The sequence below is a fragment of the Puma concolor genome, chromosome D4 (genome assembly GCF_028749965.1).
Source record: "Puma concolor isolate L17-30 chromosome D4, mPumCon1.1.hap2, whole genome shotgun sequence".
Taxonomy (NCBI): Eukaryota; Metazoa; Chordata; class Mammalia; order Carnivora; family Felidae; genus Puma; species Puma concolor.
The window spans coordinates 84,901,556-84,913,690 of NC_141679.1; the positions used below are offsets into that span (position 1 = coordinate 84,901,556).

Here is a 12,135-nt window from a genome sequence, read left to right on the forward strand (position 1 = left end):
TAAATAAAAAGGTTTCTTTACCTCAAAACCCCACCAAGTAAGAATGTGACCTTGAAGCAACTGACTTAATTAGAAGCTTATCACAAAAATTAGACCAGTGTAAATAACAAACATTTATTGGTGTCACTTATGGTAGAAAAAGTTCCTACACCAGATGCGCATGACCCAATTGTTAAATAGAACATTTCCAAGATGAACACACGCCGTTAACTCAGCTTTTTTACCCACTTTTTAAGATAGCCAATTCTTCCTCCCCCCCCCACCCCCAAGACATGTGAGCAACTGCTAATGAAAAGCAGTAAACAGCCACTTGGGCTATAGCATTTTCAACTCCACTCCAAGGTGAAGATTCCAATTACATTCGAGACTTAAGTTCTCTCAATTTTCTCCTAACGAAAGTTCCTGAGTCCAGTATTTACAATATTACAGCACTAGCAGAGCAATGTCTACAACTCATCTTTATCTGCTGGTTCCTCATCACCAGTTGGGGGAGGGCCTGCACTTCCATAGAGTTTGCTGATAATTGGCTGAACAATTTCTTCTAGTTCCTTCTTTTTAGCTTTGAAATCTTCAATGTCAGCGTCTTGGTGACTTTCTAGCCATTCAATCTTTTCCTCTACGGCTTTTTCCATGGTTTCCTTGTCTTCGGAGGAGAGTTTACCTCCCAGCTTTTCTTTATCTCCAATTTGATTCTTTAAAGAGTAGGCATAGCTTTCCAATTCATTTCTAGTATCAATGCGCTCCTTGAGCTTTTTGTCTTCCTCGGCAAACTTCTCAGCATCATTAACCATCCTTTCAATTTCTTCAGGTGTCAGGCGATTTTGGTCATTGGTAATTGTGATCTTATTTTTGTTGCCTGTACCTTTGTCTTCAGCTGTCACTCTAAGAATGCCATTCACATCGATTTCAAAGGTGACTTCAATCTGTGGGACCCCACGGGGAGCAGGAGGAATTCCAGTCAGATCAAAAGTTCCCAGAAGGTGATTGTCTTTGGTCAGGGGTCGTTCACCTAGAAGGTATACACACACACAAAAAACTTGTTAGGAACAACTAACAACATTAGTCTTATCTGGATCCTTACACTGTTAGAGCCTACGGTGGCAAGGGCATGTTTATCAAGCTAGAAGGGGGTCAGTCAGTATTGCTCTACAAGGAATTTCAAGTGGGCCCAACTGTTACATTACTACTAACTTTTAATTGAATTTCATCTACAGCATTATGAACTCTATTCTTATGGTATTCGAGGAGCCAGCTCAGAAGTTACTTCTAATGGCAAAGAATGCTAGACAGCTAGATGATAAGTATTATTTTAGGACTGACTCTACCAAACTCAGCACCAGTTAAATTAGGGACCCCTTGTCTGAAACCAGCAGATTCTTTCTTTCCCTTCTGTTTTCAATACAATATATTAAGAGGTCACTTTCCACAAACATACCATGTCATTAACAAAGATAGAGCATTACCTTCATAGACCTTGATTGTAACAGTGGGTTGATTATCGGAAGCCGTAGAAAAGATCTGAGACTTCTTGGTAGGCACCACGGTGTTCCTTGGAATCAGTTTGGTCATGACACCTCCCACAGTTTCAATACCAAGTGTGAGGGGACATACATCAAGCAGTACCAGATCACCTGCAAAGGTAAATTAACCAAGGTTAAGTTCTAATTTGAGTCACAGAGGCACTACCAAGCAGTCTCCCCATGAACTATGTAACTTTATCTTCTCCATCTTGCCACTTAATGAGAGGTTGTATGCAAAATCATTTCGGAAGCAGTAAATTAAATGTAATTGCTAAGGATCTTGAAACTGAGCCAGGTCTTGTCCTCACTTTACCCTTTACCAGCTGTATGACCTTGTTATACATACTCTCTTGCTTTCTAAAGCAATAAGTAATTATACTCTTTCTATCAAGCTATTGAAATACTGTGCAAGATGCTGTGACACTGACTTACCTGTATCTTGATCACCAGAGAGTACCCCAGCCTGGACAGCAGCACCATATGCTACGGCCTCATCTGGGTTTATGCCACGGGATGGCTCCTTGCCATTGAAAAATTCTTTAACCAGTTGTTGAATCTTCGGGATTCGAGTAGAGCCACCAACAAGAACAATTTCATCAATATCAGACTTCTTTAAGTCAGAATCCTCCAGCACCTTCTGGACAGGCTTCATGGTAGAACGGAACAGGTCCTAGAATAGGAAACAATTACTGTGATGATGCCTATTATACCTAGATACTGTCTAAATAGCTAAATGCAGTGTCCCCAACAGAGTCTAACTAAATCTCGTTAGCAAAGCAAAAAACAAGGAACATACCATGTTTAGCTCTTCAAATTTGGCCCGGGTCAGAGTCTCAGAGAAGTCTTCTCCTTCATAGAAAGACTCAATTTCAATTCTTGCTTGATGTTGAGAAGACAGGGCCCGTTTGGCCTTTTCTACCTCACGTCGGAGTTTCTGCACAGCTCTGTTGTCTTTCCTGACATCTTTGCCTGTCTTCTTTTTGTAGAGCTTGATGAAGTGTTCCATGACACGTTGGTCAAAGTCTTCTCCACCCAGATGAGTGTCTCCATTAGTAGCCACAACTTCGAAGACACCATTATCAATGGTGAGGAGCGACACATCAAAAGTTCCACCACCGAGGTCAAACACCAGGATGTTCTTTTCCCCTTCCCTTTTATCCAAGCCATAAGCAATAGCAGCTGCTGTACTATTAAGAGAATGAAAAAGAAGAAAAAAAAAAAAAGTTTAGTTAAGTTTACATTATCCCTATTTGGCAAATACACCATACTTCTGAGTTTAACACTTACGGCTCATTGATGATTCTCATAACATTCAATCCAGCAATAGTTCCAGCATCTTTGGTTGCCTGGCGTTGGGCATCATTGAAATAGGCTGGTACAGTAACAACTGCATGGGTAACCTAAGAGAATAACAAAAGATAATTAAGTGTATTTTATCACATTGTTTAACTCTTATATATGTTGCACTCAAACCTTCGCTTTAGTTTCTAACACAGTTTGTTAGATACAACATACATCATCTCATACCATGGACTTGCAAGCATTAAGTGATAACACGTGAAAAGTGCCTATTTTGTTTGGCCTACAGTAAGACATACAAACAACTAAAACTGAAATACACAGATATTCAGATTCTAATTATTAAACCAATGAAGGCATCTACGCAACACAATCAATAGTAAAAACAAAATTACTTAACACTGTTCTAGAAATATTTACCTTCTTTCCCAAATAAGCCTCAGCAGTTTCCTTCATTTTAGTGAGAACCATGGCAGAAATTTCTTCAGGAGCAAATGTCTTTGTCTGCCCACCTCCAATATCAACTTGAATATATGGTTTAGTTTTCTTTTCAACCACCTATTTTAAAGAATGAATTATTATTTTCAGACAGAAGAACATTCAAAACTCTAAATGAAGAGGATGGTCTGAGGCCCACTTCCTCCCCCATTATTTGGTTTACTTTGGTTGCTTGGAGCTAAACAGTGACCAGCAACACTTAAGGAGCATGAGGAGTGCCTTACGAAGGCAAGCATATTCAGTTTCAATCAGGCTATCAATACTAAACGATGCAGACAAATAGTTACGTGTGACATTTCTTTGTACGCCAAGCTTACTTTACTAAGTTTTGTAACATACTAAGATTACTCAATAAAAATTATTACATATACACCATGTTCGCATCCTTTTTGTTATCTCAACAATTTTTCAGTAGCTTATTAATCCTAAATACTCCCACCACCACCCACTTTCTATCCGGGTGACAAAAACCCCGTCGGACCTTGAAAGGCAAGAACTTGATGTCCTGCTGCACAGATGGGTCGTTCCATGTGCGGCCGATGAGCCTCTTGGCGTCGAAGACTGTGTTCTCAGGGTTGGAGGTGAGCTGGTTCTTGGCTGCATCGCCGATCAGACGCTCCCCTTCAGGAGTGAAGGCCACATAAGACGGCGTGATGCGATTGCCCTGATCGTTGGCGATGATCTCCACGCGGCCGTTCTTGAACACCCCGACGCTGGCGGAAAAATCACCAAGAACGGAAAGAATCAGCACTGCGATCCTCACAGCAGCCCAGGAGACCACGCCCCATTCCCCCCTTTCCACAAACCCCACTTACCAGGAGTAGGTGGTCCCCAGGTCGATGCCGACCACCGTGCCCACGTCTTCCTTCTTGTCCTCCTCCTCGGCCCGCGCCGCGCCGAGCAACAGCAGCACCGCAGCCACCAGGGACAGCTTCATCTTGCCGGCGCCGTAGGCCAATCAGTCGGTCAGCAGGCAGGCAGGACCTCAGAGGCAATCCAACGACAGGCCGCTGCACGGGGGCGCACCGAGGTTACTGATCTGAGGGTACAGGGCCCGGGGTGAGCAGGGGCAGCTGGAAACGCGAAGGGCAGGTCCGGAAAGGCAGGCCGCGGCGCTTACCTCTCAGATTCACGAAACCTCCCAAGCCGTTGAATCTGTGATGTCTCGGCCAGCGTCGACCGCGCCGTCGCCGACGCCGCTTATATACCCTCCCCCCAGCCCCGTCGTGGAGGCCACCGATTGGCGAAGGCCCTGCTCGTTGGAGGCCGCTGATTGGTCCAGGCCACCAAGCTGGCCGCAGCCGATTCGAAGCGGCCTCCTCCGCAGCTAACGTCACCGCTACGCCCCCCCGGCTGGCTCATTGGCTGCTGGTCGCGCCCAACAGTCACCAACGGAAGGCAACATCCTCCCCAAGCATAGGCCCCATTGGTTCAGCAGCTGCCTGTCCGTCATGCGACCTCTCACCCGGAGGCCGTTTCCGCCGGTAATTGCAGAAGTCCCGCCTTCAGGCTGGGCCCCGGGGGCCTGTCCAGTCTGGAGTGCGTGATTCCTCCGAGGCGGTGGGGTTTGAGTCCTTGCTTCTCCTTTTCCGCTGCCCTCTTGTCCATCCTTCGTCCCTCATTTCGAAGCGGGAAGCGTCTGTTCCTTCTTCCAGCCTCCATCCCGTCCCAGGCAGGCAGGTCTCAGCGTAGATGCTGTGATTACCTCAGAAAAAAACTTTTCTGTCCTTTATAGCTACTACGGTTCTGGAGTGTCCGAGCCTCAGGGCCTTTTGTTGCTCTCCGGCCCGCAGCCCTCGAGCGGAGGCCTGGCCGGAGCACCGCCCAGCTGCGGATCGTGGCTCTTAGCCAGTTTTGTCGGCCCTGCTCTCCCTAGCCAACTAGTTTTGTCTATACCAGGTTTTCTCCACATTGCCCTGCCCCACGGTAAGTCACAGGCCTGGCCAAAGTAACTGCCTCCTCGTCCTGAGTCCCCACCCCAGTGTGGCAACCCTGTCCTGAAGAGCTTACTAATGCCATCGCTCACACCCTGCGATGTATCATTTTTCTAGCTTGGCACCCCTTGCTTTCCCCTACTCTGCCCATCTTTTCCCTTTGTGGCTTGGGTTATCGTTTGCAAGGCCTTCCTGAGCCTTTATTCTTGATGCCTTTCTAACTTCACTCTTCCTAGAGGAGGTCAGATTGTGCTTAAATCCATCTGATAGAGATGTCTTGATATTGCTTTACTCTTGTATAGCCATCCTGTAGCAAAAAATAATAGAGGCTACTGTTTACTTTAGGCTCACTATGTGCCAAGCATTGTTTTGTTTCCTGTGTCTTTCAGTTTAATACTTGGCATTTCCCATTTTCCAAATGAGAAAATTGAGACTGAAATATTAAATTATTAGCTTAAAGTTGTATAGCTGGTGAGTGATGGAGATAGAATTGATATCCAAGTCAGCTTGGCGCTGTAGCCAATGCTCCTAACAATTTTTTTAAGTACTTAATTCATTCAACAAATCTTTTTGGAGGACCTGCTATCGACAGACCCAAAGGCCTAATACAAGATATTTTGAGGTGCTTACAGAAAATGCATGGGAGATTGTCACAGTCAGGAACTGATGGCTCCAGTATATTTCCCACTAGATGTATTTTTGAGATTCATGGGTATGCACAATACCATGTTCACATAGCATTGAGACCTCTTACATACAGTTTCCTAGGATGCCTAGGAGTCAGTACTCAAGAATTTTCCTTTCTCCTTCAGTGCTTCTGAAAGGTTATGCTGGTGACTCAGAATTGACTATAGAAATTGCATCACCCATCTTACAACAGGGCTTGTAATACTGCTGTGACACTGACCCTCTGTAGGTTGCATCAGTTCATTATCAGGATAGAAGTCACTATTCAGCCACATTACAGCTTCATACCATTTCAAGCAAATTTTGTATGTATAACATCCATTTAAAACAAAGCTCCTAATTTCAGCCTTGTCCTTGATTGATGGAGTAATCTTCTGCAACTCTGTCTTTTTTAAGATTTAGAGAAGTGATAGCTAACTAACTTCCAAAGGGAACGAGTATATTGGTGGTTGTAGTGTAGTATATCCAAACTGATCATTTATGGATTGAATAGAAAAGCACATAGGTAAATCTAGTTTCCTGAATGTTAATGCCAATAATAGTATCGGTGCCAAATTATATATATTTAAGTACCAGACACTGTGTTAAACACTTTATGTGCATTATCTCTTTTACTTTTTATGAAAGCATTTTTTTTTATCCTTATTTTAGAGCTAAGGAATCTGAAGACCCAAGAGGTAAAGAAACTTGCCCAGGAGTTCACACAGCTGAGAAGATAGGGATCCGGGATTTGAGCTTTGGCAATTTGATTTTTAATTTCTGTAGTCTAGATTGTCATCCTGAGCTTTGGGTTTATAAGATTTGTATCTTTTTCTTACTGTTGGTTTATTTATTTTGAGAGAGAGAGAGAGTGAATGTGTGCATGAGCAGGGGCAGGACAGAGAGGCAGAGAGAGAATCCCAAACAGGCTCCATGCTGTCAGCACAGAGCCCCACTTGGGGCTCGATCCTACAAACTGTGAGATCATGACCTGGGCTGAAATCAAGAGTTGGGTGCTTAACTGACCAAGCCACCCGGGCACCCCAAGATTTGTATCTTGCTTAGGATATAGGGGAGTTACATAGTTTGCAAATATTTTGGTAATGAGTGATAGACAAATGTAGGTTTTTATCCAGTAGTTTATTTTATTTTATTTTTTTTTTAACGTTTATTTATTTTTGGGACAGAGAGAGACAGAGCATGAACGGGGGAGGGGCAGAGAGAGAGGGAGACACAGAATCGGAAACAGGCTCCAGGCTCTGAGCCATCAGCCCAGAGCCCGACGCGGGGCTCGAACTCACGGACTGCGAGATCGTGACCTGGCTGAAGTCGGACGCTCAACCGACTGTGCCACCCAGGCGCCCTTTATCCAGTAGTTTAAACCAGCTCGCTTCACTTGTGCTCCTATGGATAAGAAAATAGATTTCTATTTCCCATCTGATCTCAGAAATCTAAGCAGAGCTAGGATTGATTAGGATTGGATGTCATTGTCATTTAGTTCCTAAATGTTCCTGTCTGAAAGGGAATTAAAGGCACAGAACAGGAAGGAAGAGGAAAAGGCTTATATAACTGACAAATTGAATGTTTAGACCCTGGTAATTGAGAATTTTCCACATCCGTTTTTGGTGAGAATATTCAGCTAAGAGTTAAAGCACTTAACCTTGGAAAAAACTAGCCTACCAGAGTCTCAGTTTCTTCATCTATTGAATGTCAGGGATTTCTGTCCTGTCTTATTGGCTTGTTAGGATTAGATGAGCTACTGTATGTGAAAGTGTTTGGAAAGTTGTAGAATAATAGGGAGGCTATTAATCATATGAATATACTATGAGAAGATGGGTTTATGTTTTTTTTTAAATATTTTTTAAGCTTATTTATTTAGTCTTCACCAATGTGGGGCCTGAACTCATGACTCTGAGATCAAGAGTCACATGCTCTTCTGACTGAGCCAGCCAGGTACCCCTGTGAGAAGAAATTTTAGAAGCCCTTCAAGAAAACCACCTCCTGAGTGTCAATTTTCAAGGTTTCTTTCAATGGGAAATAATATTTGGTGGTTTATGTTGAATTTGACAGATTTTTGGAAATGCTTTTAAAAGTGCTATATCCAATTACTTTCTTACATTGGCCACCCAGATGCCTTTTTTATAAAGGGAGTGGGAATAATTTCTCAACCTTCATTAAACAACTCAGGAGTAAAACAAAAGTATCTCCCTAACACCTGAGCCAGGAACAATACTAGGTATAAATCATGTAGCATTTTTTTGTGCTTTTGAAAGTGCAGTGTGCTATGCAATTAAGTCTCCTTCTTTGTATTGACTTTTTTTTTTTAAGAATTTTATAATTAATAGGGAACCTTCCCCACACAAAATGAAAAGTTACAAGCAGTGCATCTTCTACTCTTCACTTTTTTTTTTGTTTGTTTTAGTGGAAGGCATTTAGGAGGGCATGCAGTGTCAGATAGTATGATAGAAAAGCCCATGGAGTTTGAAAGCATAAAAACTAGAGTTCCAGTTCTGTCACTTAACTAGCTATGATTTAGGGCAAGTAATTTAATCTCTCTGAGGCTCTGTTTACTAATCTGTAAAATGTACTAATCTGTAAAATGTATATAATTTTGCCTCAACAACAAGGCTGTTGTTACGATAAAAGTATTTGATTACTTGTAAAGCCTTTTGGTTTTATACAGAAAATGCTTTACTTCTTCTGTTTTAAATTGTCTTTTGAAGTAAAATAAGATACCAAGTATAAAGAGCTACCTCTGTAGAATCTGAGTGGTAATATTCGATATGTATTCTAAATTTCTACATTTAAAAATTAGGAAATATAGGGGTGCCTGGCTGGCTCCATCAGAGGAACATGAGACTCTCAATCTCGCGCTTGTGAGTTCGAGCCCCACATCGTGTGTAGAGAGTACTTAAATACTTAAATAAAAATAAAATCAGAAATGTAAGTACATAGTATAAAATTAGAAGGGTACAACATGTAATATACAATGAAAATAAGTCTGCCTACCACCCCATCCCCAGCCTTGTCCCTCTACACTGGTAAAAGTAACCACTGTCACCACTTTCTTGTGTAGTCTTCTAGTGCGGTTTTATTCATATTCATATACAGGATGTATATCCCTGTTTTAAAACTAGTGATGGAGCATGCTACACATGTGGTTCTGCTTCCATGCAGTTAGCTGTATTTCTTGGAGATTGTCACAAATCCACTGCCTCTCTCTTTTTTTAAATGTCAATAGTAGCTACCTTTAATTGAGTATCTACTATGTGCTGGATGTTTTACATATTTTAAACCTTTTTTTTTAAATAAATTACTGTGTGAATACAGAAAAGTTCATAAATGCAATTGTACAGTTTAATGAATAATCATAAAGTGAATCCCTAGGTACTCAAGTCAAGAAAAAGAATGTTGTCAGCACCCGGAAGTCCTCACTTTTTCACCTCAGCTGATCCTAATTCCCTCTTCCATAAAAAAGTTAACTTTTCTTTATTGTTATAGTCTTTAGAATTTTACCATTTATCATATTAGCTTCTGTCTTAATTACTATAGTTTGATATCCAGTAGAACAGGTCCTTCCACATTGTTCTTCTTCAGGAGTGTTTTTCGCTATTATTGGCACTTGTATTTCCATAAAAATTTTAGAATTTGCTTGTCAAGTTGGCATAACAAACCTATTATATATTAAGTAAGAAAAGTAGGTTATTCAACAATATGATAATACTATATCTTTATTTTTTTAAGTTTATTTAGAGAGAGCATACATGCAAGCAGGGGAGGGGCAAGGAGTGAGTGAGAGGGAGAATCCCAAGTAGGCTCAGCTGTCAGTGTGGAGCCCAACTTGGGGTTTGATCGCACAAACCCTGAGATCATGACTTGAGCTGAAATCCAGAGTTGGATGCTTAACCGACTGAGCCACCTAGGCACCCCTACTATACCATTATTTTTAAATAAGCTTTACAAAGTTTTACATCTCAATTTCTGTATTCTAGAATTTTTTTAAAAATTGCATGAGTTTAGCATTTAAAATTTATCAGGAATAAACAATTTTTATTTCAAAATCATAGATTGATACTTCAGTATGATGAAATATTATGTAGCTATTAAAATTGTTGGGGCGCCTGGGTGGCCAAATCCAATCTGATTTTGGCTCAAGTCATGATCTCCTGGTTTGTGAGTTCGAGCCCTGCAACGGGCTCTGTGTTGACAGCCCAGAGCCTGGAGCCTGCTTCAGATTCTGTGTCTCCCTCTCTCTCTGCCCTTCCCCTGCTAATGCTCTTTCTCTCTCTCAAAAATAAACGTTAAAAAAATTAAAATTGTTGATATCTATGTTTTTCAAAGAGTAAATCATAAGTATGTTACTTTTTAAATCTACATTTTCTTGTTATTAAAAAAAAATCCCTGTTTATCTATCAGGAACTTACCAAGCTTGAAAAACTTTAAGAACTTAAAAACTAAAAGTAATACAGAAGAGAACTGCCCTCAGTCCACGCACCAGCCAGCTCCATTATGGCAACGCGGAGCCCCAGCATTGTGATTAGTGATGATGAATCAGGTTATGACCTAGATTTATTTTGTATACCTAATCATTATGCTCAGGATTTGGAAAAGGTGTTTATTCCTCATGGATTAATTATGGACAGGACGGAACGGCTTGCACGAGATGTGATGAAGGAGATGGGAAACCATCACATCGTAGCCCTCTGTGTGCTCAAGGGGGGCTATAAATTCTTTGCTGACCTGCTGGATTACATTAAAGCACTGAACAGAAATAGTGACAGATCCATTCCTATGACTGTAGATTTCATTAGACTGAAAAGCTACTGTAATGACCAGTCAACAGGGGATATAAAAGTAATTGGTGGAGATGATCTCTCAACTTTAACTGGAAAGAATGTCTTGATTGTTGAAGATATAATTGACACTGGCAAAACAATGCAAACCTTGCTTTCCTTGGTCAAGCAGTATAATCCAAAGATGGTCAGGGTTGCAAGCTTGCTGGTGAAAAGGACTCCTCGAAGTGTTGGATACAGACCAGACTTTGTTGGATTTGAAATTCCAGACAAGTTTGTTGTAGGTTATGCCCTTGACTATAATGAATATTTCAGGGATTTGAATCATGTTTGTGTCATTAGTGAAACTGGAAAAGCAAAATACAAAGCCTAAGACGAGTGTTCCAATTGAGTTTGGAGACATCTAGAGTCCCCTTGAAATCACTAGTAAAATGATGAAATGTTCTACATCTGTGGCCAGCTGCTTAGTAGACCTTATTGCATATATCTTCTAAGAATTTTATCTGTTTGGTATTTTTGTTAGAAATATCATTTGCTGTTTCCTAAAGTCTTTATTCGCACTGGGAGTCTATATAGATTATTGATTCCCTTTGGGTGCATTGTTATTTGACTTGTGAGTGAAAAATCTCTTAAACCACACCACTGTTGAATGAAAATATTGAAATTGTATCTGTAGGAAATATTTAAAGAGGAGATATATTCGTTTTTAATTGGTATTCTAATTTTTATATATTCAGGAAAAAATAGTATTGAATAGTGTTAATTATACCACTGTTTGTTTAGAAAAGCAGTCCATTTTTGTTTCAATGACAGGATTTAAGAAGTACTGTTTTGTCAGACAAACCGTGTAGGCTTGAATTATTTTACTGTTTCAGTAGTATTTACTGTATTTTCCTTCTTGTTCACATTATTTCTGGTGAATCTTTGTCAACGGTTTCTTTTAAAAACATCAATAAATCCCCCCAAAACCTTAAAATGTAAATAAATAAAAGTAATTTAAGAGAACAAAAAGGTTGTCAGTAAAAGATGTGTAAGATATAATTATGTTAAAGATATTTCATACATTATAATTAGTCATAGGTTAAATCAAATACAGATAACACACCAAAATTTTATGTTGCATTAACATGATGGCTCCCATCAGTGTGGACATCCTGATACTAATTTCACTTTGCTGAAGTGTGAGTTACATGATTTATGATGGTTCAATAGGAGTCATTTTCCTCCTTATTAAGTTCTAGGCTTTTATCTGTTGTCCTCAATTTAGCCAATAATTAAAATTTCTTTGGCAGATGTCACAAAACCATATTGACTGTGAGTTGCTTGGGCCTTAGAAGGATCCCCAGGCAAGTGAGTGGCCCTAAATCATGCTTCATAGCAAATCCACCTCTGAGTACTGCTACTATTTCTGAGCCTGCCAGTGGG

General features: G+C 40.7%; 2 protein-coding genes across 6 annotated transcripts; one reads left to right on the forward strand and one right to left on the reverse strand.

The window, feature by feature from the left end:
• Nucleotides 1–100: 100 nt before the first annotated feature.
• Nucleotides 101–4,560, reverse strand: HSPA5 (heat shock protein family A (Hsp70) member 5). 3 transcript variants are annotated; one of them, XM_086684010.1, is made up of 9 exons: nucleotides 4,438–4,560; nucleotides 4,133–4,356; nucleotides 3,799–4,030; nucleotides 3,240–3,377; nucleotides 2,808–2,920; nucleotides 2,317–2,707; nucleotides 1,953–2,190; nucleotides 1,464–1,631; nucleotides 101–1,009 (listed from the first exon to the last, which is right to left on the reverse strand). In XM_086684010.1, exons 2-9 carry the CDS (start codon nucleotides 4,252–4,254, stop codon nucleotides 447–449), a joined length of 1,965 nt encoding a protein of 654 aa, XP_086540136.1. In that variant the 5' UTR covers nucleotides 4,255–4,356; nucleotides 4,438–4,560; the 3' UTR covers nucleotides 101–446. The 3 variants fall into 3 exon arrangements, with proteins under 3 accessions (XP_086540136.1, XP_086540137.1, XP_086540138.1); XM_086684011.1 differs by having other exon boundaries at nucleotides 4,133–4,327; nucleotides 4,438–4,549; XM_086684012.1 differs by lacking the exon at nucleotides 4,438–4,560 and having other exon boundaries at nucleotides 4,133–4,426.
• A 143-nt stretch (nucleotides 4,561–4,703) lies between these two features.
• Nucleotides 4,704–11,721, forward strand: HPRT1 (hypoxanthine phosphoribosyltransferase 1). Of its 3 annotated transcripts, XM_086684016.1 has the most exons (4): nucleotides 4,736–4,801; nucleotides 5,053–5,243; nucleotides 6,590–6,615; nucleotides 10,334–11,721. In XM_086684016.1, the coding sequence occupies exon 4, from the start codon at nucleotides 10,427–10,429 to the stop codon at nucleotides 11,081–11,083; it is 657 nt and encodes a 218-aa protein (XP_086540142.1). In that variant the 5' UTR covers nucleotides 4,736–4,801; nucleotides 5,053–5,243; nucleotides 6,590–6,615; nucleotides 10,334–10,426; the 3' UTR covers nucleotides 11,084–11,721. The 3 variants fall into 3 exon arrangements, with proteins under 3 accessions (XP_086540143.1, XP_086540142.1, XP_025781967.1); XM_086684017.1 differs by lacking the exon at nucleotides 5,053–5,243 and having other exon boundaries at nucleotides 4,704–4,801; XM_025926182.2 differs by lacking the exons at nucleotides 4,736–4,801; nucleotides 6,590–6,615 and having other exon boundaries at nucleotides 4,808–5,243.
• The last annotated feature ends 414 nt before the right edge of the window (nucleotides 11,722–12,135 follow it).